Below are 23,276 nucleotides of genomic sequence, written 5' to 3' on the forward strand. Positions count from 1 at the left end.
TATCGCGCAGAGAAGGCATTGATTGTTTCTTCCCGCTACATACGACCAGAGTCTGTTTGGAGTTTTTGACAGGTTTCGAGACAAAGTTTCGTTGTGGAAACTGTTATAAGTATCTCGCATTGAAGTCCGCACTAAATTTCTAATTTCTGTAACAGATCACCAATCATGGGGACATTGCATCTGTTTCAATTTGGCATTTTTGTTTCGTTGTTTCTGTAACAGTGTTCTGACCCATTTTGTGTACCAAGGAAGATAAGCTCAGTCGTTTGTTAATTTATTTAGTATAAATCTTTCAATTGCTGCCGCCACTATATCTTTGAATTCAAGCCACATCTGATCTACTATTATATTATTAATTTGGAAGGAGTGGAGATTGTCTGTCAGGAAGGTCTCAAGTGATTTTTTATCTTCTTTTTTGAATAGATATAGTTTTTGTTTACTTTTGGAGGATTTGGGGGTTACAGTATTCAATCTCGCTACGACAACACTGTGTTCACTAATCCCTGTAAGCGTTTTAAAGCTCGTTACTAACTCATTATTATTTGTTGCTAAGAGGTCAAGTGTGCTTTCACAACGGTTTACTTTTCGCGTGGGCTCATGAACTAATTGCTCGCCGTAATTTTCAGAGAATGCGTTTAGCACAATTTCGGATGATATTTTACGCGTACCTCCGGAATTCAAAATGAATTTTCGTCTATCGAGATTAAATTAAAGTCACCACCACCTGTAATCGTATGAGTCGGGTACGTGTCTGAAATCAAACTCAAGTTTTCTTTGAATCTATCAGTAACTGTATCATCTGAATTGGGAGTTCGGTGAAACGATCAAATTATTATTTTATCCCGGTTGCCAACAATGCCTCTGCCCATACTAACTCAGAGGAAGTGTCTACTTCAATTTCGAGACAATGTAAACTATTTCTGACTTCAACAAACATGCCACCGCCAACAGTGCTTAGCCTATCCTTTCGGAACAACGTTAGGTCCTTCGCAAAAATTTTGCCTGAGCTTATCTCCATCTTTAGCCAGGTTTCAGAGCCTATAACTATTTGAGCATCAGTGCTTTCTATTAGTAACAGATGAAGTTAAGGTGTTGTGCTACCTAGGCAGAAATATAACAAATGACGGGTGGAGCATGGAGGACACAAAAAGCAGACTACACAGGCAGAAAAGGGCGGTCATGGCGCAGGGCATCTACTAGTATCAAACATGGGACATTATTTGAAGAAGAAATGTCTGAGAATGTACGTTTGGAGCACCGTGAACCATTCTACGGTTGTTGAACATGGACTGTGGGAAAACCGGAACAGAAGAGAATCGAAATATTTCAGACATAGGGCCAATGAAGAATGTTCAATCTTAGGTGGCCTGACAGCGTAACGAGTGAGAAGATTCTCCAAAGAATCGGGAAGGAATGGCAAATGTGGAAAACACTGACAAGAAGAAAGGACAAAATGATAGGACGCTGCGGGCTGAATCGAACCAGTCAAAAGACTGATGACAAGAAAAGGTCCAACCGAAATGGTCTCGAGCCCAGGGTAGGCAAAACTGAAAATTTGTGGTAAAGTGTTATGGGACCAAACTGCGGAGGTCATCTGTCCCTAACCTTACGCATTACTTAATCTAACTTAAACTAACTTACGCTAATGACAACACACACACCCATGCCCGAGGGTCTCCGACGAGGTGAGCCGCGCGGACCGTGACAAGACGCCCCTGACCGCGCGGCAACTCCGTGCGGCCCAAGGATAGGCATTGCAGGCCATTTCCTGCTGGTAGCAAAGGCGCTTGAGTCAGTCATCTAATGTCTCAGCCGATTAACTCCAGTATCCCCTTACATTCCTTACGGATACGTTCGCTGTACGTCCCACATTGAGTTATACGTTTATTTAACGCAATGTTGCTTGTCTTTTAAAACTGACATCTGAACGCAAATACCGTTGCTCTTGGTCGTTAGGTGAAGAACGTCGCGCACTGCGTTGTCAGTGGTGACAACATGTTTTGCTGTGTCTGATGATCACACGCCATTTCATGCCTGTTATAATGGCCAGGGTACAATCATACATCACCATGGTTTAGGTCATAATTATATTTGAATAAAAGTGTCATTTCTATTAGTCCCATTGCATAGCCTCCTTACTGTGCTATGGTAGCTGTTGCTTTGTATGGTCCAAGCTTTATGGAGCTACGTTACTTGGCAATGACTCATCATGTGAAATATACTACTTTCGTCCTTTAGTTTTTTGAAAATAGTGGTATTCACACAGAACAAAACGAAACGGAACGATTCGGAATTTAATTCACACACTGTTAAAAATATGTAACAGAACAAAACTGGTCAGAATTCAATTCACAATGTCCGTTAAAAAATGGAACCGTTCAGTATTGCATTCACACAGTGTATATGGAAAACCGAACAGATTGGAACGGTGTGAAATATCAGTCACTAAGCCTGTTAAACAAAAGCTAAGCGGAATATAACGAGTCAGAATTTCATTCGCACAGATATCTTAATAATGGAAAGAAAGTTACAGGTCGCAATCTAATTCACACGGACCGTGTAAAATACCCTTTGGAACGGAACGGATCGGAATCTCACCCACACAGACCGCTTAAAAATGAAATGAGCCAGAAATTTAGAAAAAAGCATAGAACGCAATCGGTGGGAATACAGACTTAAAAAAACGGATGGGAGTTTCATTTACAAATACAGTAAAAGAAACTGACGTAATGGAATGGGGCAGAATTTCGTTAATCATCTGAAAAACGCAACTGATTGCAATTTTTGGAAATGTCATTCATGAGCTTTCAAAAACTGAAATACAATGGTACGCCTCAGAATTTTAATCACACTGACCTTTAAAGTGAAACGCGTCGGAATTTCATTCAAACAGACCATGAAACACGGAGAGGAATGTTGAAATTTCAACCACACAGCTACTGTTAAATAAAGGAAAGGATGGGAATTCCATTTACACAGATTGTTAAAATGGAACGGATCGGAATGCCTTCCCCTTGAAATATAGATCCAGGATTGCACCAGAGAGCATAATGCCCTAACAATATCGACATGCCCTTAAAAATTAGTCTCTATAAATTTCAGAAAGTCTGATAAGCGAAGACACACATAACTAAGCACTTGAGATTCATGATAACATTTCTCGCCTGTGGAATATTTACTCCCGGTAGTCATCCCGTCACCTAATACAGGCCGGCCTTGGTGGCCGAGCGGTTCTAGGCGCTTCAGTCCGGAACCGCGCGACTGCTACGGTCGCAGTCTCGAATCCTGCCTCGGGCATGGATGTGTGTGATGTCCTTAGGTTATTTAAATTTAAGTAGTTTTAAGTTGTGGGGGACTTATGACCTCAGATGTTAAGTCCCATAGTCCTCAGAGCCATTTGAACCATTTGAATCTAATACAGGACTGCCATGGAATAATATTATCACATTGCCTATTGAAATTGTTATACATTGACAGCTACATAGTGATGACATTACTAATAAGTTTGATGGCGTCATTGAGTACGAGGTGTGGCTTGTGACGTCTTAAATTTGGCCCTTACATGTTTGCGACCTGCACTAGCACTTGCAGTTTTCAAGGTTATTTGAGTTGAAACTACGCTGTCGTCCTCTTAGGCACACTTGTGCATTAATCTCAGTGGTACATGGAAGCGGGAGCCTGATGCTGAAAGCCAAGACAACAATATACTGAGTCATCCATCAGCCAACGAAAATTAACGTCACTATCAATTTTCTTCCACCACAGATATCGACATAATCTCTGGTACCATATTGAGTAGTGTGGCTTCTTGACATCTTCACGATCAGTTCGGCCAATTTACTAAAGTAACACATAGCATGCAGGTAGCTCTTCGCGATAGCAATGGGGGAAGTCGTTGAAATCTTGACATTGGATAAGAATATGGTGTCACAAGAGATCTGTGAAAGCGCAGTCTTTCTCGAGATGTTTCCGTGTATGAAGAACAATTAGGATGGCTTGATCAGGACACACTATCCCAGTCTACTAACCTCCATAGCAAGCCTTTGGAACTCAACCTCCCATGCTGCTAAGTGCCTGAGGCGGATCATCCAGGAACATGACGTGATGAGGATGCACACCGTGAGAGTAAAAACCTCGAGATCTGTCGTTCCGTTCCGCCAAAGGAGGACAAACTGGGAGCAGATGAACAGCAGGAAGGCCACCGTGGAGAACGCGTTGACCAGGTAGTGGACGCGGCATGACCAGGGACCAGCGTGAGGGTGGCGCATCAGCCCTGTCCAGTGCAGAACGTTCAGCATGAAGTCCACGTCGCTGGCCGCTTCTGCAGCAGCCGCTGATGGCTGCCCCGATGAAACCACCAGCATATCGATGTCAGCGATTTCTCTCTGCAAAATGAAAGGTATTGTGTTTTTCAGTTTAACAGGTACTATGGAGTTATCGTGATTCCAGCTGGCCGGGTTCTTCGAAATAGGCGACATTTTGACGAACTCATCCAGATGGAAAATTGAGGACTTTATATTACTACAATTCTCTGTGAAAATTAGAGAGGTCATATTTTTAAAGATGTTTCGACATCCTCCATGTTGTGTCAGCTGACGTTGCCTATGTATAGCAGATTCACAGCAGTAAATGTAAATGGATTTTTCTTATAGGCGCGTCAAGATTGGAGATAGTTGTAAATCACATTCTGAAAAAAGACCTATAATTTTAACAAGTGGTCTCTTACTACCAGGACTCATTCTAATGCACATCTACAACTAAATTTGTGTTTTTCCCATATTTTGCTGCAGATCTGAAGATGGTCATTATAGACGGAAACCGGTAGTTTGATGACAGAGGTTTGTGACCATAGACGGGAAGTAAATGAAACTTAATCTATCTAAATCACTACATCGGAGACGTCATCCTTTTTTTTTATTGTTCAGGCTCTATGCCTAGCGTTCAGAGGATGTACCACCACCTTATATAATAGTATGTGATACAGTCATATCGCCAACAATTTTACATTTCATATCAACACATCTACCATGGACAAAGACACAAATATTATCATCACGAGGATGTACCACCACTTTATTACATACTATTATATACAGTTATATCGCCAACAGTTTTACATTTCATATCAACACCTCTACCACGGACAAAGACACAAATATTATCATCATGAGAAAGTTTACAAGACCTACAGGTCCTAACACACAATGGTTTATCAATAAAGAAATTTATCTATGTTTCTCCAACACCACGAACTTGAGACATAGTGACCATGAACGCCTGATATCCAAGAACATCACGAGCAGGTATCTGCTCCAAAGACGTTGCAGTAGACTTAGTAGTAGTATCAATACGAATTATTGCAACAGTCGCCCAACATTGACCGACTGTATTGTCAGTAACAGAAAAAATAAAATCAAAGTGACCTCCTCGAAAAACAGTCTGTCCTTTCAACACGTCAACCAAAACGGACGAACTGACGTTCATGTAATACTCAGTCTCCACATCCGAAATAGACTTGTAAATCCCAGGCTTCCATCGGAAGACACGATGTATCCTGCGACGAGGCATGCTGCCGACTATGCGCCAGCTACCGGAAACACGAAATTTGTAGACGACACGTCATCCAAGGTCACGGACTTAGAAAAAGGATAACTCAGTGACTACAAATAGCTGCTCGCCAGATGGCGGGTGGCGTTGCGCCTAGAGCTCCCCAGCGCGACGCCGGAATAAGCGCACTGCCGCTGCTCGAAATGTTTCTAAGTCCGTGACATTGGATGACGTGTTGTCTATAAATTGCATGTTTCCAGTCCTTGGAGCAGATACCCCCTCGTGATGTTCTCGGTTATCGGACGTTCATGGTCACTATGTCTCAAGTTCGTGGTGTTGGAGAAACATCGATAAATTTCTTTATTGATAAACCATTGTGTGTTAGGACCCGTAGGTCTTGTAAACTTTCTCATGATGATAATGTTCGTGTCTTCGTCCGTGGAAGGGGTGTTGATATGAAATGTATAATTGTTGGCGATGTGACTTTATATAATAGTTATATGGTTTGCCAAGGACCTTGGGAGATACGAAATTGTGCGTTACAGGACAGTTTACTTACGATTCTCTTGTAACCGACAAGCATTTACTGAATAATGTCATTTTCCCTTGACCACAAATAACTGCTAGTAAACTGCAGAAGTCCTTGCCCCTTCCAAAAAATGGTTCAAATGGCTCTGAGCACTATGGGACTTAACAGCTGTGGTCATCAGTCCCCTAGAACTTAGAACTACTTAAACCTAACCAACCTAAGGACATCACACACATCCATGCCCGAGGCAGGATTCGAACCTGCGACCGTAGCAGTCGCGCGGTTCCGGACTGGGCGCCTAGAACCGCTAGACCACCACGGCCGGCTGCCCCTTCCAGAAAGATGTATAACTATCCTACAAAGTAAAGTTTTGTTCTACACACTTCCAGGTAAATCAGTGTATGTTGACCGTAGGAAGCTGATACGGACTGTAATACCTGCATTATTTAATACATCAAATAACCAATCACGGCTGTATCTTTAGGGAAAACCACACAGACGAGATGATATAACTTCAACACCAATAAAATTGTTTAACAACACATGAGACATTAATTCCGCAATTGCTTGTAAACCTGAGCCGCAAACGGCGAGAATCTTAAAAAATTTCGCTTTTCAAGCAAAAGTAATTACATTTAGAAAAATATTAGTATACTATAAAGTCTATTGAGGGGTAAGAAACCTCACGAAATTGGATACCATAAAAAAATTTCAGTTGTCAAGGAAAGTGCCTATGACGATAACAACAGAATTATACACTTACCATGCACGAAATATGTTTATATTCTCTTACTTTTAGCATAATAAGTTCCACATACAAACATATTCGAAAGTATTTCTTCATGAATGAGTTGTAACTTCTGTCACTGAATCAGTGCGATTCGGCAGTTCTTACAAGTATTTCACGGTAATCCATATCTCTCTGAACGCAAAAATAAGACAACTATTCCATTAATTAAATAGAAATTAATTAAAAATAAAATTATCCTCGAGACGCAAGTGAATATCTGCTTTCTCACCGCTTGGAGCGCTGGTGCCGCTCCAGCTGTCTAACGGTAACAAAAATGGCTGAAATGGCTCTAAGCACTTAACATCTGAGGTCATCAGTCCCGTAGACTTAGAATTACTTAAACCTAGCTAACCTAAGGACATCACACACATCCATGCCTGAGGCAGGATTTGAACCTGCGACCGTAGCGGTCACGCCTTCCAAACTGAAGCGCCTAGAACCGCTCGCTCACAATGGCTGGCTCAAACGGTAACAACTTTCGCACCACAGTGTTTTGTGACAGCATTTATTTGGGTGTAATATTTCGTAACTTGAATACCAACGAATTAATTAGTTTTAGAATTCTCATCCAATCAGAAAATAGTAAATTATCCTTATTTCAACAATTAATCTCCTTCCCTTTAAATAAATTACTGGAGATAATTTGTCTCCTTTTTAACATAAGAAATATGAAATAATTCCTCTCTTTGGAAATTGACAAATCTAAACAAATGTTCCTATTTTTGGTGCGAATTAATATATTAGCTTTTTATAACGTTGTAGACTTTTCTTTATCTGGCCTTTGACTTCCTTTTACCCCTTTACTTTATTTGTAGATTATTCGTATGCTATAAAACTGAAATTTACTTCTAAAATATGCTAAAATATTAATTATTGAGCAAATAAGATTCGGGATACTGTTTTTATTCGTAAAGGAGAATCTGTTCTGTTTTTATTGCCTGTTTTCTTTCATTTACAGCTCAAGTCAGGTTTCATTTCAATTGCTGGGAAATGAAACCAACCCCTCTAAACGAAAAAGTAAAAAAACAAAATCAAAAATTAAACAAAGGGCCTGGGTGGGCTTTATAGGAAAAGCTACTAAATTCGAGACTTCATGTGCAAATCTCATACTAACTTAGATTGGTTCTCGGTATATCACATACAACCGCAGAACGTCCATTCTCCTGATTACAAAGAAAACACAGTACGTGTATCAATTTAGAGTTTCCAAACATTAACTAAAATATATCAACGCTCACACTGGAGTCGCAAAATAATCCCTAACACAATATCGGAAAGTCACTATTTTAAGTGCTTGCTTCCACCTTCAAATCAATTAATACCACAATGTAGAGCTACTATTTTCTTAGTCCACGTTTTATGCACCTTCAAATTCAAATAAAGGCTTCACGTGACAACGTCAATCATAGCCCGCAAAAGAGTGGAAAATCTCCAATATGACTGAGATACAGATCTCCTGCAAATGAGTGGTTTTCAAGCTACACTTCGTTCACTAACTGTTTCGATATAAAATCACCAACCATGAGAAACCAGTCCTAACCTGCAACATACTGTAGCCATTACTGCTCCTCACCCGCCCGCATAGGCCATGAAGACACAATGGTACCGACCGGCAGCCGTGTCATATTCAGCCCGCAGACGTCACTGGATGTGGACGTGGAGGGGCTTGTGGTCAGCTCTCCGCTTTCCCGGCCGTAAGTCAGTTTACGAGGCCGGAGCCGCTACTTCTCAGTCTAGTAGCTCCTCAGTTTGCCTCACAAGGGCTGAGTGCACCCCCTTGCCAACAGCTCTGTGCAGACCGGATGGCCTCCCATCCAAGTACTAGCCCAGCCAGACAGCACTTAACTTCGGAGCCGACCGGTGTGGCCGAGTGGTTCTAGGCGCTTCAGTCTAGAACCGCGCGACTGCTACGGTCGCAGGTACGAATCCTGCCTCGGGTATGGATGTGTGTGACGTCCTTAGGTTAGTTATGTTTAACTAGTTTTAAGTTCTAGGGCACTGATGACCTCCGATGTTAAGTCCCATAGTGCTCAGACCCATTTGAACTTAACTTCGGTGACTGAGGGGAACTGGTGTTACCACTGCTGCAAGGCAGTTGGCGCATTACTGCTACTGGACTGTGTAACTAATAGAACTTTTCTCCCTCTGCTTCCCCATCTTTCACTTAAGAGCGGTTATCAGTTTAAATTTTGTAAGTAAACAGCTTCACTCTGAATCCTCACAATTAACAATTAATGTCCGCGTACACAAAGCTATTTTTTGTACAATCTTCTCGCTACTAAATTCTTAAGAGTCCATTTTCAGATATTCTTACAGGGAAAGAGAGCGTTAAATGCTGATGATACCACGAACACATCCTCCCACGCCTATACCAAGTCCACCGGAGTTGAGCACCTCTGAAACTAGGACCATGAATTAGCCTCACCGGCCTGATTGGTAACACATATTCGTAGAATAGACTGAGCCGTCGAAGTTCATGATCACCAAATGACTCCACATGAAACTATTCACGTGGGAGACGAGGTTTATAGAGAATCTCTGCGGGTATCTTTGATTGAGTTTCAATAATATCAATGTTCAAATTCACTTTACGCAGAAAAGTATAGATGACGCAGTCAACTACAACTCATAATGTTGCGTATCCCCACTAACGTTATGTTTTAAGAGAATAAAGACCCATAGGTATCCACGTGTTCAAGATTCACAATTTCCAGCAAAGAAATGTAACAAAATTATTTGGTTACACCGGATGTAGCGTACGGCTTAACCTGCGATACGTGGACACGAAGAATTGTCTTATTTAACGGGTCTCTCACCAGCAAGGTGACCGGGGCGACGATGCGCAAGATTTATACAGGACCGACGAACCGGGGCAATAGCTTAATCCGTCGCCAGACTTACTGCAACAAATTTCTTTACCCAAACCTGGTCGCCCAACCTCATTGTGATCGGTTGTCTGCCAGCATTATAACGCCTTCTCATTTGCTCTTGACCCTTCCGCATATACTTCCTCGCACGCTTCCAATCTGCACGGATTTGTGCACAGTCCACGCTTTCTGGTGACAAATCACTAAGTGACCACGAATTTGCCAGGGGCGAATTATGTTTAAAAGCAAACATTAACCTCGTGGGGGTGGCCTTATGGGCCTCATGGGTAGCAGTACTGAAGGCATACCCAAACCATGACAATCAACTATCGCAGCGAGCCTGATCATTATGGTGGAACGCAATCAGTGCTGCCCTCAAGTTCAGGTTCAACCGTTCTGCCATACACGGGTTCGCATAATATGGTATGGTGTTAGTATGAGCCACTCCCGCTTCGTAACAAAAGTTACGGGAAGCAGTGGACTTAAAGAACGTTCCATTGTAAACCTCGTGGGGGTGGCCTTATGGGCCTCATGGGTAGCAGTACTGAAGGCATACCCAAACCATGACAATCAACTATCGCAGCGAGCCTGATCATTATGGTGGAACGCAATCAGTGCTGCCCTCAAGTTCAGGTTCAACCGTTCTGCCGTACACGGGTTCGCATAATATGGTATGGTGTTAGTATGAGCCACTCCCGCTTCGTAACAAAAGTTGCGGGAAGCAGTGGACTTAAAGAACGTTCCATTGTCAGAAACCAACACACGACAGGTTCCAAACACCCAAACATACTCTGTAAGCACCTTGTGGAGGTTTGCGAGGTTACATTGCGGGCAGGCATCAGCTACCATAAACGCGTGAACGCATCCACGCAAACAAAGATATAACGATCTTTCGAACGCGGAAGGGGTCCTATATAATCAATACACAACCTCTCCATAGGCTCCCTCGCCTCTTCCGAAGCTTAGAACCCGTGCTTGGCGTTCACCACTGGCTTGCTAAACCCACACGCTTTACACTCTGATACCATTTGCTTAATCTCCTGCTCCATGCCTTTCCAAGTAAAATGCTCTTGAATTTTCACGCAAGTCATAAAAATCCCCAAGTGTCCACCAACTGGTGTTTCATGATAGTATTTGAAGACCGTAGGGATCAAAGTTTGAAGCAGCACTACCTTGGGGTCACTCTTCCCACGCGTGACACAACACAAAACGTTCCCCTTTCGGCAACAGCGCCTAACAACCTCCCCCAGCTGTACTCTCTGTTGAAGCTTGTGCAGTACGCAATCTTCTTCCTGCTGCAGAGCGACATCTTCGAACAGCAATGGCAACCCGCTCCAAATGGTACAACTGTTCTCATTGGACTGTCGCGACAGAACCCTATCACCCAGAACCACACAGTTGCAGTTATCCTGACCGCTGGCCTCTCCGAAACCTCCCTATTCTTCCTGATGTTCCTCGCACTCCGGCAACACTCGGCTTAAGTTGTCAGCCAAAATATTCTCCGAGCCCCTAATATGCTTAACCCTGAATTTGAACGGCGAAATTCGTATCGCCCACCTCGCTATTCTGCCTGTTCGCCTCGGTCTTGCAAGCACCCAACTCAGCTCTTTATTGTCGGTTTCCAATAGATATGGTTGGTGTTCCAGATGTAATTTAATTTTTTCGAGCCGAACAGAACTGCTAAGGCCTCAAGTCAAACAGATAACTAATCAGATTTTAGAATTTGGTTACACAGGTTTTGTCCTTTTACTTATTACTTGTTTCCTTGTCCTACTTCCCAATGCCTATTCCCCCCTTCAACCTATCTAACTCAACATACGGCATTAGTAATTCTACCTCATGGATGCAAATCTTTCTTCCCTGTTCCTTGATTGTCTTATCTCGACTGTATAATGTTTGATTCCATGGGGGAGTCTTATCTGATATTTTACTGGCCTCCTCCCTACAATCGCCCCAATGAAAGCCCAACCAATAGTCATTGCGTGTTTCCCCCATACTCACTGTCCACATTTATCGTCCCTGATGGTACTTTTACAATAACTTGAAAAACAGTAACGCACACTTGGACTGCAACAAAGTAAGAATTAGTGAATACTTATCTTCCGATGAACGTAAATCTAAGGTCGCTGGAAACACGAAATGAATGAGGACAGAAAAACCTTTATGTCCCTTGAGAACAGTCTGAAACTGGTAGGATCAGAAAATTACTGAAATGCCGTGCAGTGCATCCAAACAACACGTAACGACTCGTCCACAGTCCATTTGAATACTCATATTACTACAATTAAGACTGTATACCGACGGTAATTACATCACTTATCTGCACTGCTCTGCAGGGTCCATCGACATATATGTTTGTTCTCTCGGACGCTTGTTGCACTCGTCCTCCGAAATCCTGCATGAATCTGCGTACGGCCCTCGAGATCCCACCGATCCCGTATTTTCACGGTAATCGCAAGACAACAGTCAACACGAGCAACAACATCGCCGGAGTTTCGGTGGCCTACGATCCGGTAGCTGTCGTTTACTACTCTTACTGGTGGATATTTCCCCTTCGTACACGAGACACTGCACGATATTATCATAAATAACGAACGTGTAAATAACATTTTAGAATGAAAATCTCTACTTCCTTTTACGCCAAATATAGAAGGCAATATCTGTACCAGCTACGTGCTGATTCGCATATATGATGATTATCAGCATATACAGGATACTCTGCAAGCCAAAAAACGGTGTGCGGTGCACATTGCTTCTGTTATCACTAGCTTATCCGCCCTACCGTGTTCCATTCGCGAAATGTCCATGTGAAGGACGATAGTCTGTAAGCCTCTGTTTTACCTCTAATACCTCGAATTTTCTCGCCGGGGTAATGTGGGAAGAAGTAATTTGTTGTACGACTCTTCAGAGAAAGTGCTGTCTCCAAACATCAATAGTAAACCTCTCCGTGACGCACCACGCCTCTCTTGTAACGTCTGCAAGCGGGATTTACTGAACATCCCTGTGACGCTCTCATGGCGACTTTACAGGGTGGTCCATTGATTGTGACCGGGCCAAATCTCTTACGAAATAAGCATCAAACTAAAAAAGCACAAAAAACCAAACTCGTCTAGCTCGAAGGGGGAAACCAGATGGCGCTATGGTTGGCCCGCTAGATGGAGCTGCCATAGGCAAACGGATATCAACCGCTTTTTTTTTTTAATAGGAACCCCCATTTTTATTACATATTTGTGTAGTACGTAAAGAAATATGAATGTTTTAGTTGCACCACTTTTTTCGCTTTGTGATAGATGACACTGTAATAGTCACAAAGTATAAGTACGTGCTATCACGTAACATTTCGCCAGTGCGGACGATATTTGCTTCGTGACACATTACCCGTGTTAAAATGGACCGTTTACCAATTGCGGAAAAGGCCGATATCGTGTTGATGTATGGCTAATGTGATCAAAATGCCCAACGGGCGTGTGCTATGTATGCTGCTCGATATCCTGGACGACATCATCCAAGTGTCCGGACCGTTCGCTGGATAGTTACGTTATTTAAGGAAACAGGAATTGTTCAGCCACCTGTGAAACGTCAACCACGACCTGCAACAATTGATGATGCCCAAGTAGGTGTTTTAGCTGCTGTCGCGGCTAATTGGCACGTAAGTAGCAGACAAAGTGCGCGAGAATCGGGAATCTCAAAACATCGGTGTTGAAAATGCTACATCAACAGCGATTGCACCAGTACCATATTTCTATGCACCAGGAATTGTATGGCGACGACTTTGAACATCGTGTACAGTTCTGTCACTGGGCACAAAAGAAATTACGGGCCGCTGACAGATTTTTTGCATGCGTTCTATTTAGCGAAGAAGCGTCATTTACCAACAGCGGTAAAGTAAACCGGCATAATATGCACTATTGGGCAATGGAAAATCCACGATGGCTGCGACAAGTGGAACATCAGCGACCTTGACGGGTTAATGTATGGTGCGGCATTATGGGAGGAAGGGTAATTGGCCCCCAAATTATCGATGCCAATCTGAATGGTGCAATGTATGCTGATTTCCTACGTAATGTTCTACCGATGTTACTACAAGATGTTTCACTGCATGACAGAATGGCGATGTACTTCCAACATGATGGAGTCCGGCACATAGCTCGCATGCGGTTGAGGCGGTATTGAACAGCATATTTCATGGCAGGTGGATTGCTCGTCAAAGCACAATATCATGGCCAGCAAGTTCACCGGAGCCGGCCGGAGTGGCCGAGCGGTTCTAGGCCCTTCACTCTGGCACTTGTGACCGCTACCGTCGCAGGTTCGAATCCTGCCTCGGGTATGGTTGTGTGTGATGTCCTTAGGTTTAAGTAATACTAAGTTCTAGGGGACTGATGACCTCGGATGTTAAGTCCCATAGTGCTCACAGCCATTTTTGAACGTTCACCGGATGTGACGTCCCCGGATTTCTTTCTCTTGGGAAAGTTGAAGGATATTTGCTATCGTGATCCACAGACAACGCCTGACAACATGCGTCAGCGCATTGTCAATGCATGTGCGAACATTACGGAAGGCGAACTATTCGCTGTTGAGCGAATTTCGTTACACGTATAGCCAAATGCATTGAGGTTGACTGACATAATTTTGAGCATTTATTGCATTAATGTGCTATTTACAGGTAATCACGCAGTAACAGCATGCGTTCTCAGAAATGATAAGTTCACAAATGTACATGTATGACATTGGGACAAACGAAATAAGATCTTCAAACGTACATACGTTCTGTATTTTAATTTTAAAATCCAACCCGTTACCAACTATTCGTCTAAAATTGTGAACCATATGTTTGTTACTATTACAGCGCCCTCTGTCACAAAACAAAAAAAGTGGTGCAACTAAAACATTCATATTTCTTTATGTACTGCACGAATATGTAATAAAAAATGGGAGTTCCTATTTAAAAAACGCAATTTATATCCGTTTGACCTATGGCAGCACCATCTAGCGGGCCAAGCATAGCGCCATCTGGTTTCCCCCTTCAAGCTAGACAAGTTTCATTCTTTGTAGTTTTTTCGTGTGACGCTTATTTCGTGAGCTATTTGGCACGGTCACGATCAATGGACCACCCTGTATATCTCGTGTCGAAAAGCGACACTCTTCTTTGAATCTTCTCTATCTCTTCTATCAGTTCTACCTGGTAGGGATCCCAGATTGATGTTGATCATTACTCCTAGATAGTTTGAGGTACACATTGTTTCCAACGATTTGTCATCAATAGTGTAGTAGAGAAGTAGCGGGTTTCCTTTCCTGTGTTTTATGCAATACAGGGCGTATAAAAAGAATCATCCGATATGGCACGTCTATGTTTCTGAAACTAATACTCGTATTCAATGGATTTTGTCTTTTGATGAAAGGGAAACTCAAAAAGATTTTTTTTCTCATACGTTTTCATAGGTGTTCAATATCTCCCCCATGAGATACATGGCACATTACAATTCGGTTATTCAGATTGTTCGCACACTCCAGCGAGCATATGTTGATATACGATTTCCACAGTTGCTGTTAAGCGATGTCTCAGTTTATTCATTGTTGTTGGTAACGGAGGCAGATAAACAGTCTTTCCTAAGCCCCCACAAGTAATAGTAACACAGAGTTAGGTCCGGTGACCTTGGAGACCAGCAATGTAAGACTGAATCATTTGGCCCATTGCGATCGATCCATCGTTCATTCATCCTTTGATTTAAGAATTTGCGCGCTTCCAGACGCCAGTGTGGCAGTCCTCCACGCTGTTGGTAAGTGAAGTCGTTCGAATCAATCTCCAGCTGTGGGAAAAGAAAGTTCTCGAGCATACTGAGATATGTGCTTCCTGTAACAGTGTTCCCTGCAAAGAAAAATGGACCATATACCTTTTCCCGGGAAACTGCACAAACCATTAAATTTTGGAGAGTCCCTCACATGTTATACATTATGTGGTTGTTCCGTGCCCCATATTCTCTCAAGATGGCGGTTCACCTTTCTATTTAAATAGGATGTGGCCACGTCACTAAACACTAAGCGTGGTAGAAAACTGTCATCCTCCATCTTGCCAAGAACAAAATTACAGACTATCACACGTTGTTTTTTGTCACCTTCACGAAGAGCTAGCAGTAGCTGAATTTTGTATGGTTTTATGTGTAAACGCCGACGCAACTCACTCCAGACGGACATTCGGCTTACGTTGAGCTGTCGAGGTGCATGGCGAACGGGTTTGAGCGGACTCCCTGGGAAAGTACGGCTAATGCCTTCGACGTCTGTGTCAGACACTCGGTGACAGCCCGGCGACTTGCCTTTTCACCAACAACCTGTTTCCCGGAATTGTTCATGAGATCGTCTAATGCTCTTTGCTGTAGGAGGATCCACACCATACCTAGTACGAAAGTCACGCTGAACAGTTGTTACTGACCCGCACTGCGCAAAACGTAGAACACAAAACGCTTTATGTTGACCCAACATCGTTTTTACTAGAACTGAATTGGGTGGACACTGCTACTGCCCCGAGGGAACCAAATAAAACTCGAGCGTTTGCTCTTTCCACCAGTATGTTGTTCACGCACATATCTCAGATAACTTAAGAGTTATATTTTTTTAAAATTGGGATGATGCTTTTCGATACACTATGTATCTTAAATTTATTTACGCTCAAGATAAACTGCCAGACCCTGCACCATTCATTAATCCCCTACAGGTGATTCTGCAAATCGCTACTGCTTTCTGCCGTTGCAACTTTCTTATAGGCAACCACGACATACGGGAAGAGTCTTAAAGAGCTTCTGATGCTTTCTACTAGACCATTTAAATCCACTGTAAACAGTAACGGCCCTATCACACTTCGGTGGGGTACTACAGAAATTATCTTTATGTCTGTCGACTTTGTTACGTTAGGAGCGATAAGCTGGGGTTCTATCTGCTAGCGAGGGTAGAATCGATCCACAAATCTGGTCCGATACTCACTAAGCGGCAGTACGGGAAAGTGTCAAATGTCTTTCTGAAGTCAAGGAAGCGGCGTCAACCTGAGCGCCGTTGTCTGCAGCGTTGTGCTACTGATGGAGGAGCAGACAGAGCTGAGGTTCGCAAGGTCTCTGTGGAAGCTTTGTCAATTTTTATAGAGAAGGTATTAGTTCTTAAATGACGTCGTAATTCTTGAGCCTGAAACATGTTCCATAATTATACAACAGATTGACGTCAATGATATAGGCCTATAATTATGTGCATCTGTCCTATGATCATTCTTGAAAACAGCAATCATCTACGCTTTATTCCAATTGCTAGGTACCTTTCGTTGTTCCAACGATCTATGAAAAATTGCTACTAGAAGAGGAGCAAGGTTTTTCGCATAAGCTTTGTAGAATCTTGTGGATATCTCATCTGGTTATGACGGCTTTACACTATTAGCGGACTGTAGCTTCCCTTATATTCCGCGATCGGTTATCTCATTATCAGTCATTTCGACATTACTACGATGATTAGAAGGAGGAACAGTGTGGCCAACTTCCGCGGTGAAACAGTTTCGTAAGACCAAATTTAGTATATCGGCCTTCTCTCCGTTACCTTCGCTTTCGGTGCTGGTATGGTGATTGAGTGAATGAATAGAGAATTTCGAAACACTTACTGAATTTATATAAGACGACTACCCCTTAGGGTTTTTATGCATAGCGTTGCGAAAACTTTACTTGCATAGCCACTGATCACTTCTCTTATTGCTCTCTTTACGCTCGTTTTAGCTTAGTTCCGCTTTTCTTTGTCATTTGGATATCCAAGCCTGAGTATACTTCACATTGACCTTTGTTACACGCCGTCTTCATCGTCTGCAGTTTTAATTTCTGTCGTCGTAGAATGAGGTTAAAAGTCTCGAAACACAACAGTGTTACGTCACTCATTGTGTCCGAGATTAGGTAAAAGCGGTGCACAATATGTCAATGTTGTACAAGTGCTCCTGTGATAAAAAAAAAAATCATACGAGAGCGGAGAGTGCATTGAGACGACCGTATGTTCTAGTTAACCATGAAGAAGAATTCAGATGTGTCACCTATGCCTTCGTCCTCTCTTAGGGCTGACTGCACCAATCAAAAGTTAATTGCGTTCAAGTCAGCATTTAACCCTGATTAACTCGACATCCGGCGGCACCAACCTCGATCAAAGTTAATCGAGGAATTTGATCGCAATTAAAGTTAACAGAGCACGAAGGGTCGATTATCGTGGTTAACGTATTGTAAACCCGTAACATGGCAGGGCGTTTTGACGTTTTAGATGCCATAGAAGACGAAGAAACGCTATAACTTCAACATACAAATCGTCGCAACCGTGCTGGTATACTTGTGGAAAGGGGAAATAATTTCGAAGAATACGGTGACCGGAAATTTGAAGAGAGGTTTCGTCTTTCAAATGAAACAGTGTGGTGGTGATTGGATCAAATCCGATAGGTTAGATTTTCCAACTTACCGAAGTAATCCGGTCTCGCCCATGAACATACTTCTAATGGCATTAAGGGCATACGCATCTGGAGTATTTAATACAGTAATTGGTGACAGTGCTAATGTACATTCTACAACGGCACAAAGAATTATAAGTGAAGTGTCGGGAATCATAGAAACAATGTCGCGTCGATACATAAAGTTTCCTCCTCGAGCGGAAGTACGCTCTGTGATCGATGGTTTCAACACACTGGCTGCATTTCCTGGAGTCAATAGTACAGTGGATCGCACTCACATAGGGATTCAGTCACCTGGGGGACAGAATGCAGAACCTTTCCGCAATAGGAAATCATATTTCTCCTTTAATTGTCAAACAATCAGCGACCACAATTTAATAGTACGGGAGATTGTGGCTCGGTGGACTGGCTCTGTGCACGATAGTACAATATTTCGTAATTGCGCTCGGAGGGCACAGTTTCAAAATGGTGAAATACACTACTGGCCATTAAAATTGGTACACCAAGAAGAAATACAGATGATAAACGGGTATTCATTGGACAAATATATTATACTAGACTGACATATGATTACATTTTCACGCAATTTGGGTGCATAGATCCTGAGAAATCAGTACCCAGAACAACCACCTCTGGCGGTAATAACGGCCTTGATACGTCTGGACATTGAGTGAAACAGGGCTTGGATGGCGGTGTACAGGTACAGCTGCCCATGCAGCTTCAACACGATACCACAGTTCATCAAAAGTAGTGACTGGCGTATTGTGACGAGCCAGTTGCTCGGCTACCATTGACCAGACGTTTTCAATTGGTGAGAGATCTGGAGAATGTGCTCGCCAGGGCAGCAGTCGAACATTTTCTGTATCCGGAAAGGCCCGTACAGGACCTGCAACCTGCGGTCGTGCATTATCCTGCTGAAATGTAGGGTTTCGCAGGGATCGAATGAAGGGTAGAGCCACGGGTCATAACACATATGAAATGTAACGTCCACTGTTCAAAGTGCCGTCAATGGCGAACAAGAGGTGACTGAGACGTGTAACCAATGGCACCCCATACCATCATGCCGGGTGATGACGCCAAACACGGTTGCGACCATCATGATGCTGTAAAGAGAACCTGGATTCATCCGAAAAAATGACATTTTGCCATTAGTGCACCCAGGTTCGTCGTTGAGTACACCATCGCAGGCCCTCCTGTCTGTGATGCAGCGTCAAGGGTAACCGCAGCCTTGGTCTATGAGCTGATAATCCATGCTGCTGCTAACGTCGTCGAACTGTTCGTGCAGATGGTTGTTGTCTTGCAAACGTCCCCATCTGTTGACTCAGTGGCTGCACGATCCGTTTCAGCCATGCGGATAAGATGCCTGTCATGTCGACTGCTAGTGATACGAGGCCGTTGGGATCCAGCACGGCGTTCCGTATTACCCTCCTGAACCCACCGATTCCATATTCTGCTAACAGTCATTGGATTTCGACCACCGCGAACAGAAATGTCGCGATACGATAAACCGCAGTTGCGACAGGCTACAATCCGACCTTTATCAAAGTCGGAAACGTGACGGTACGCATTTCTCCTCCTTACACGAGGCAGCACAACAACGTTTCACCAGGCAACGCCGGTCTACTGCTGTTTGTGTATGAGAAATCGGTTGGAAACTTTCCTCACGTTAGCGCTTTGTAGGTGTCGCCACCGACGCCAATCTTATGTGAATGCTCTGAAAAGCTAATCACTTGCATATCACAGCATCTTCTTCCTGTCGGTTAAATTTCCCGTCTGTAGCACGTCATCTTCGTGGTGTAGCAGATTTTATGGCCGGTAGTGTACCAGTCGGTCACTTACTAGGAGATAGTGGCTACGCATGCAGACCTAATTTTTTGACACCACTTCCAAATCCACAGAGTGCGACAGAGCACCGATATAATAGGTCTCACATTACAACAAGGATTACTATGGAGAGACAATATGGTTTGTGGATGAAGGAAATCTATGGGAATGAGGCGTAATCCCGAAAAGACAATTGCAATTACAATGAGTACGGCTTTCTTGCATAATATTGCAAGGAGCACAATTAAGGAACCACCACCAGAAGATACGGAAATTATGGGTCTGCTGAGGCTATTACGTAGCGACAGTGGCCCCGATATCGACGATAATGAGCCAATGCGGACGAGGAGTTCGTAGCAATTGATGAACATTTTCACTGAGGTAAATTGTTACTTAATACATGTAAAATATGGAATTATTTTTATTTGAAATTATTATAGTGCACTAACAACAAAACGTTTTTTTAAAAAATTTACATTACATTCTGTAGAATTCTTCCACTTCCAAAATTTTAATTTTTCTTTTAGTGCCAAAATGTTGAGATTTTTTTATTCTCATTTCTTTCATATGTTCTCTCTTTATCATTTCCAGCTGCTGCTGGAGTACTTCCACCTTCTTCTGTATCACACTGTCCAGTGCAGAGGAGGATGTTGGTTTAGGTCTCGGTGGCATCCTTCTCCGATTACATGTTTCTTGTGTTGCTGCACTTGAAGGTTTGGAGAAGGGTTGTTGAACATTGTCCATTACAACCTGACCTGGGATCAGGCTTTCGCCAGCTTCAGCGGCAATTACAGTCCCATTACTGTTAGTGGTACTGCTGGCATCTCCCACTGCTGCCTTTTCAACTACATCTACATTTGGATCCTTTATTACGCTGTACTGTGCATCCGAATCAAAGGTATTTTCCAGTGGTTTCAATGATGAGCCAACTATTTCCCGTAGTCTTGCCTCGTGTTGACTCTTTTTAGGTACTGGTACTGCCTTCCCTTCTCCTGTTTTATAGATTTGAACCTTCTTCAGCCAAATCCTTCCGCAACCAGCTACTCAAATTCTCGCAACATATTTTAAGCCTTTCAGGCCTTCATTTTGTTACACCAGAAATTGATATATTTTGTAGTAGCTGATATCATTTTTGTTGTGTGTATCTTAAATTTTTATTCAATATTAATCTAAATACCATGAAAAATGAATGGTGTTTCAATTTACATTAGTAACAGATATTTATTGATTTATGATTCAAATAAAAGTTAATCTTACCTGGACTTGAATTAAATTCTGTTACTATATTTTCCCAAGCATCCAGTTTTTCCCTAACTGTGCAACCGTCCATTTTTGTACGCTCTGATATACTTGAATTGGAGGCAACCAACTCCAAAAGTATGTCTACTTCGAATATGGAAGAATTCGGCGTCGTTTTCTCGTTCTCCATAGTGCAGTAACAACGCTCACGTTACGTCAACAATATGAAAAGCGCTCGTAAGTACCACAGTCCAAGGCGGTTAGAACAACCTTGCCACAGGCAGACAGCGAATATCGTTATCTTTGCACGCACTCGTATATGGGCGCTTTCCTTTCTAACACGCGGAGTTAACCGCGGTCAAAATCCCGATTACCTAACAGCGTTTTGGTGATAGGCGTTTAGCGATGGTGCAGCATAGAGACAACTTAATAGCGATTACGTTTTAACCGTGATCACGGGACTCTCGGTTATCTTGCTTTTTAATCGGTGTTGGTGCAGTCGGTGAAGTGAAGATATTAGGGAAGCATTAAACACGTATTTTGCTATGGCACTCTTAATTCATTAACTGTTACGAATTGTCGATGTCCTAGGTGCGTTTGAAATAGTTCAGAAGAGTATTTCAAACCCATATGCAAACATCCAGACTTTTTCTGTCCTCACGTTCTTCAGGTGAATGCTGGAGCCACTTTCTGCAGTTGACCAATTCCTTAGCCGGCCGGAGTGGCCGAGCGGTTCCAGGCGCTACAGTCTGGAGCTGCGCGACCGCTACGGTCGCAGGTTCGAATCCTGCCTCGGGCATGGATGTGTGCGATGTCCTTAGGTTAGTTGGGTTTAAGTAGTTCTAAGTTCTAGGGGACTGATGACCTCAGGAGTGAAGTCCCATAGTGCTCAGAGACATTTCAACCAATCCCTTCTCAGTGTTTTCCTAACTCATCTAGTACTATGAGTGAGTATGAGACTGTAGATGGTAACAACGAGATTATTACGAGGTTAGGGATGGCTGAATGGCTACGGCAAGAACCAAGTGATAAGGAATTAAAAAAGCTGGACCAGATGACGTTCGGAACCGATTTCGACAGCCACGTTGCTTCCTAGGAGCGACTGCTCATAACAGTGCCTGGACGATGTCACTATAGTTCAACCTGTGAAAAGAAGGGTTCTGACTGGCGATACGCGACGTGGAATGTAGACAGGTGTGTGTGGACTAGGGAGGTGCTTTGAATACTGTGTTATCGACTGTAAAGTCGTAACAGGAATGTTTGGTAGATTTTGCCCATTGTTCTGTTATTATTTCATTGACTTCAATTGAATTATCTTCTTCAAATCCCGATTTTTTTTCGCATACAACTGCAACTCCGTAATCACTGGGTCACGAATCTGGGTGTAAGTGCCAAATCTCCCTTCCCTATGAACTAATATTGTGCGATGGCCAAAGCTCTACTGTACCACTTTTTATAGCACGAAACTCCACAAAAACACTTGCCACCGACTCGTCTCTTGAAACTTTTTGCAGACGTTAGCTAGGGTGGCCAACTAGAAATAATTCCTTTCAAAAAAAAAGTGTTTTTTCTTAGGTTACTTCATTGCCACACGCGTCCTGAATCTAAGCTTTACGTTATAGTGAAACATACGTGCAGTTCAACTGCGGACCGTACGTGTAAAGTGTTGGGAAAAGTTACCTGAGCACCGCTGCCGCAGCCGCCACTACACAGACGCAGGGCCAGTTCCCCGAGGAGACAGCCGATTAACAGTGCGCCGCTCCGTGACGTTGATCTGTTTAAGACACCCAGCTGCAGATGGCGCTTTCATTCTGAATCGTTAATTGTACTTTAATCAACCGAATGTCCAGCGGAGTCTATTCATATTTTAAGTGGGCGTTTTTCTTAAATCTCTGAAAATTGGGAACTGCTTCTCTGATGGTTTACTTACGAAATGTGTGGGTTGCAATTAGCCTCTCCGTAATAATGTCAGAGACTTCCTTCCTTTCATCTTCCAATCTTTAATGAGTGAATGCATTATTCAGTGAA

General features: G+C 43.0%; 1 protein-coding gene across 1 annotated transcript in view; it reads right to left on the bottom strand.

The window, feature by feature from the left end:
• Nucleotides 1–22,977, bottom strand: part of LOC126195372 (odorant receptor Or2-like) — an 88,870-nt gene extending 65,893 nt beyond the window's left edge. The window contains exons 1-2 of the mRNA XM_049933946.1: nt 22,929–22,977; nt 4,029–4,385 (exon numbers count right to left, since the gene is read on the bottom strand). Of these exons, the coding sequence (XP_049789903.1) occupies nt 4,029–4,364 (336 nt within the window). The 5' untranslated portion in view covers nt 4,365–4,385; nt 22,929–22,977. The remainder of the gene's footprint in view (nt 1–4,028; nt 4,386–22,928) is intronic.
• Nucleotides 22,978–23,276: the final 299 nt, after the last annotated feature.

Source organism: Schistocerca nitens, chromosome 7 (genome assembly GCF_023898315.1).
Source record: "Schistocerca nitens isolate TAMUIC-IGC-003100 chromosome 7, iqSchNite1.1, whole genome shotgun sequence".
Taxonomy (NCBI): domain Eukaryota; kingdom Metazoa; phylum Arthropoda; class Insecta; order Orthoptera; family Acrididae; genus Schistocerca; species Schistocerca nitens.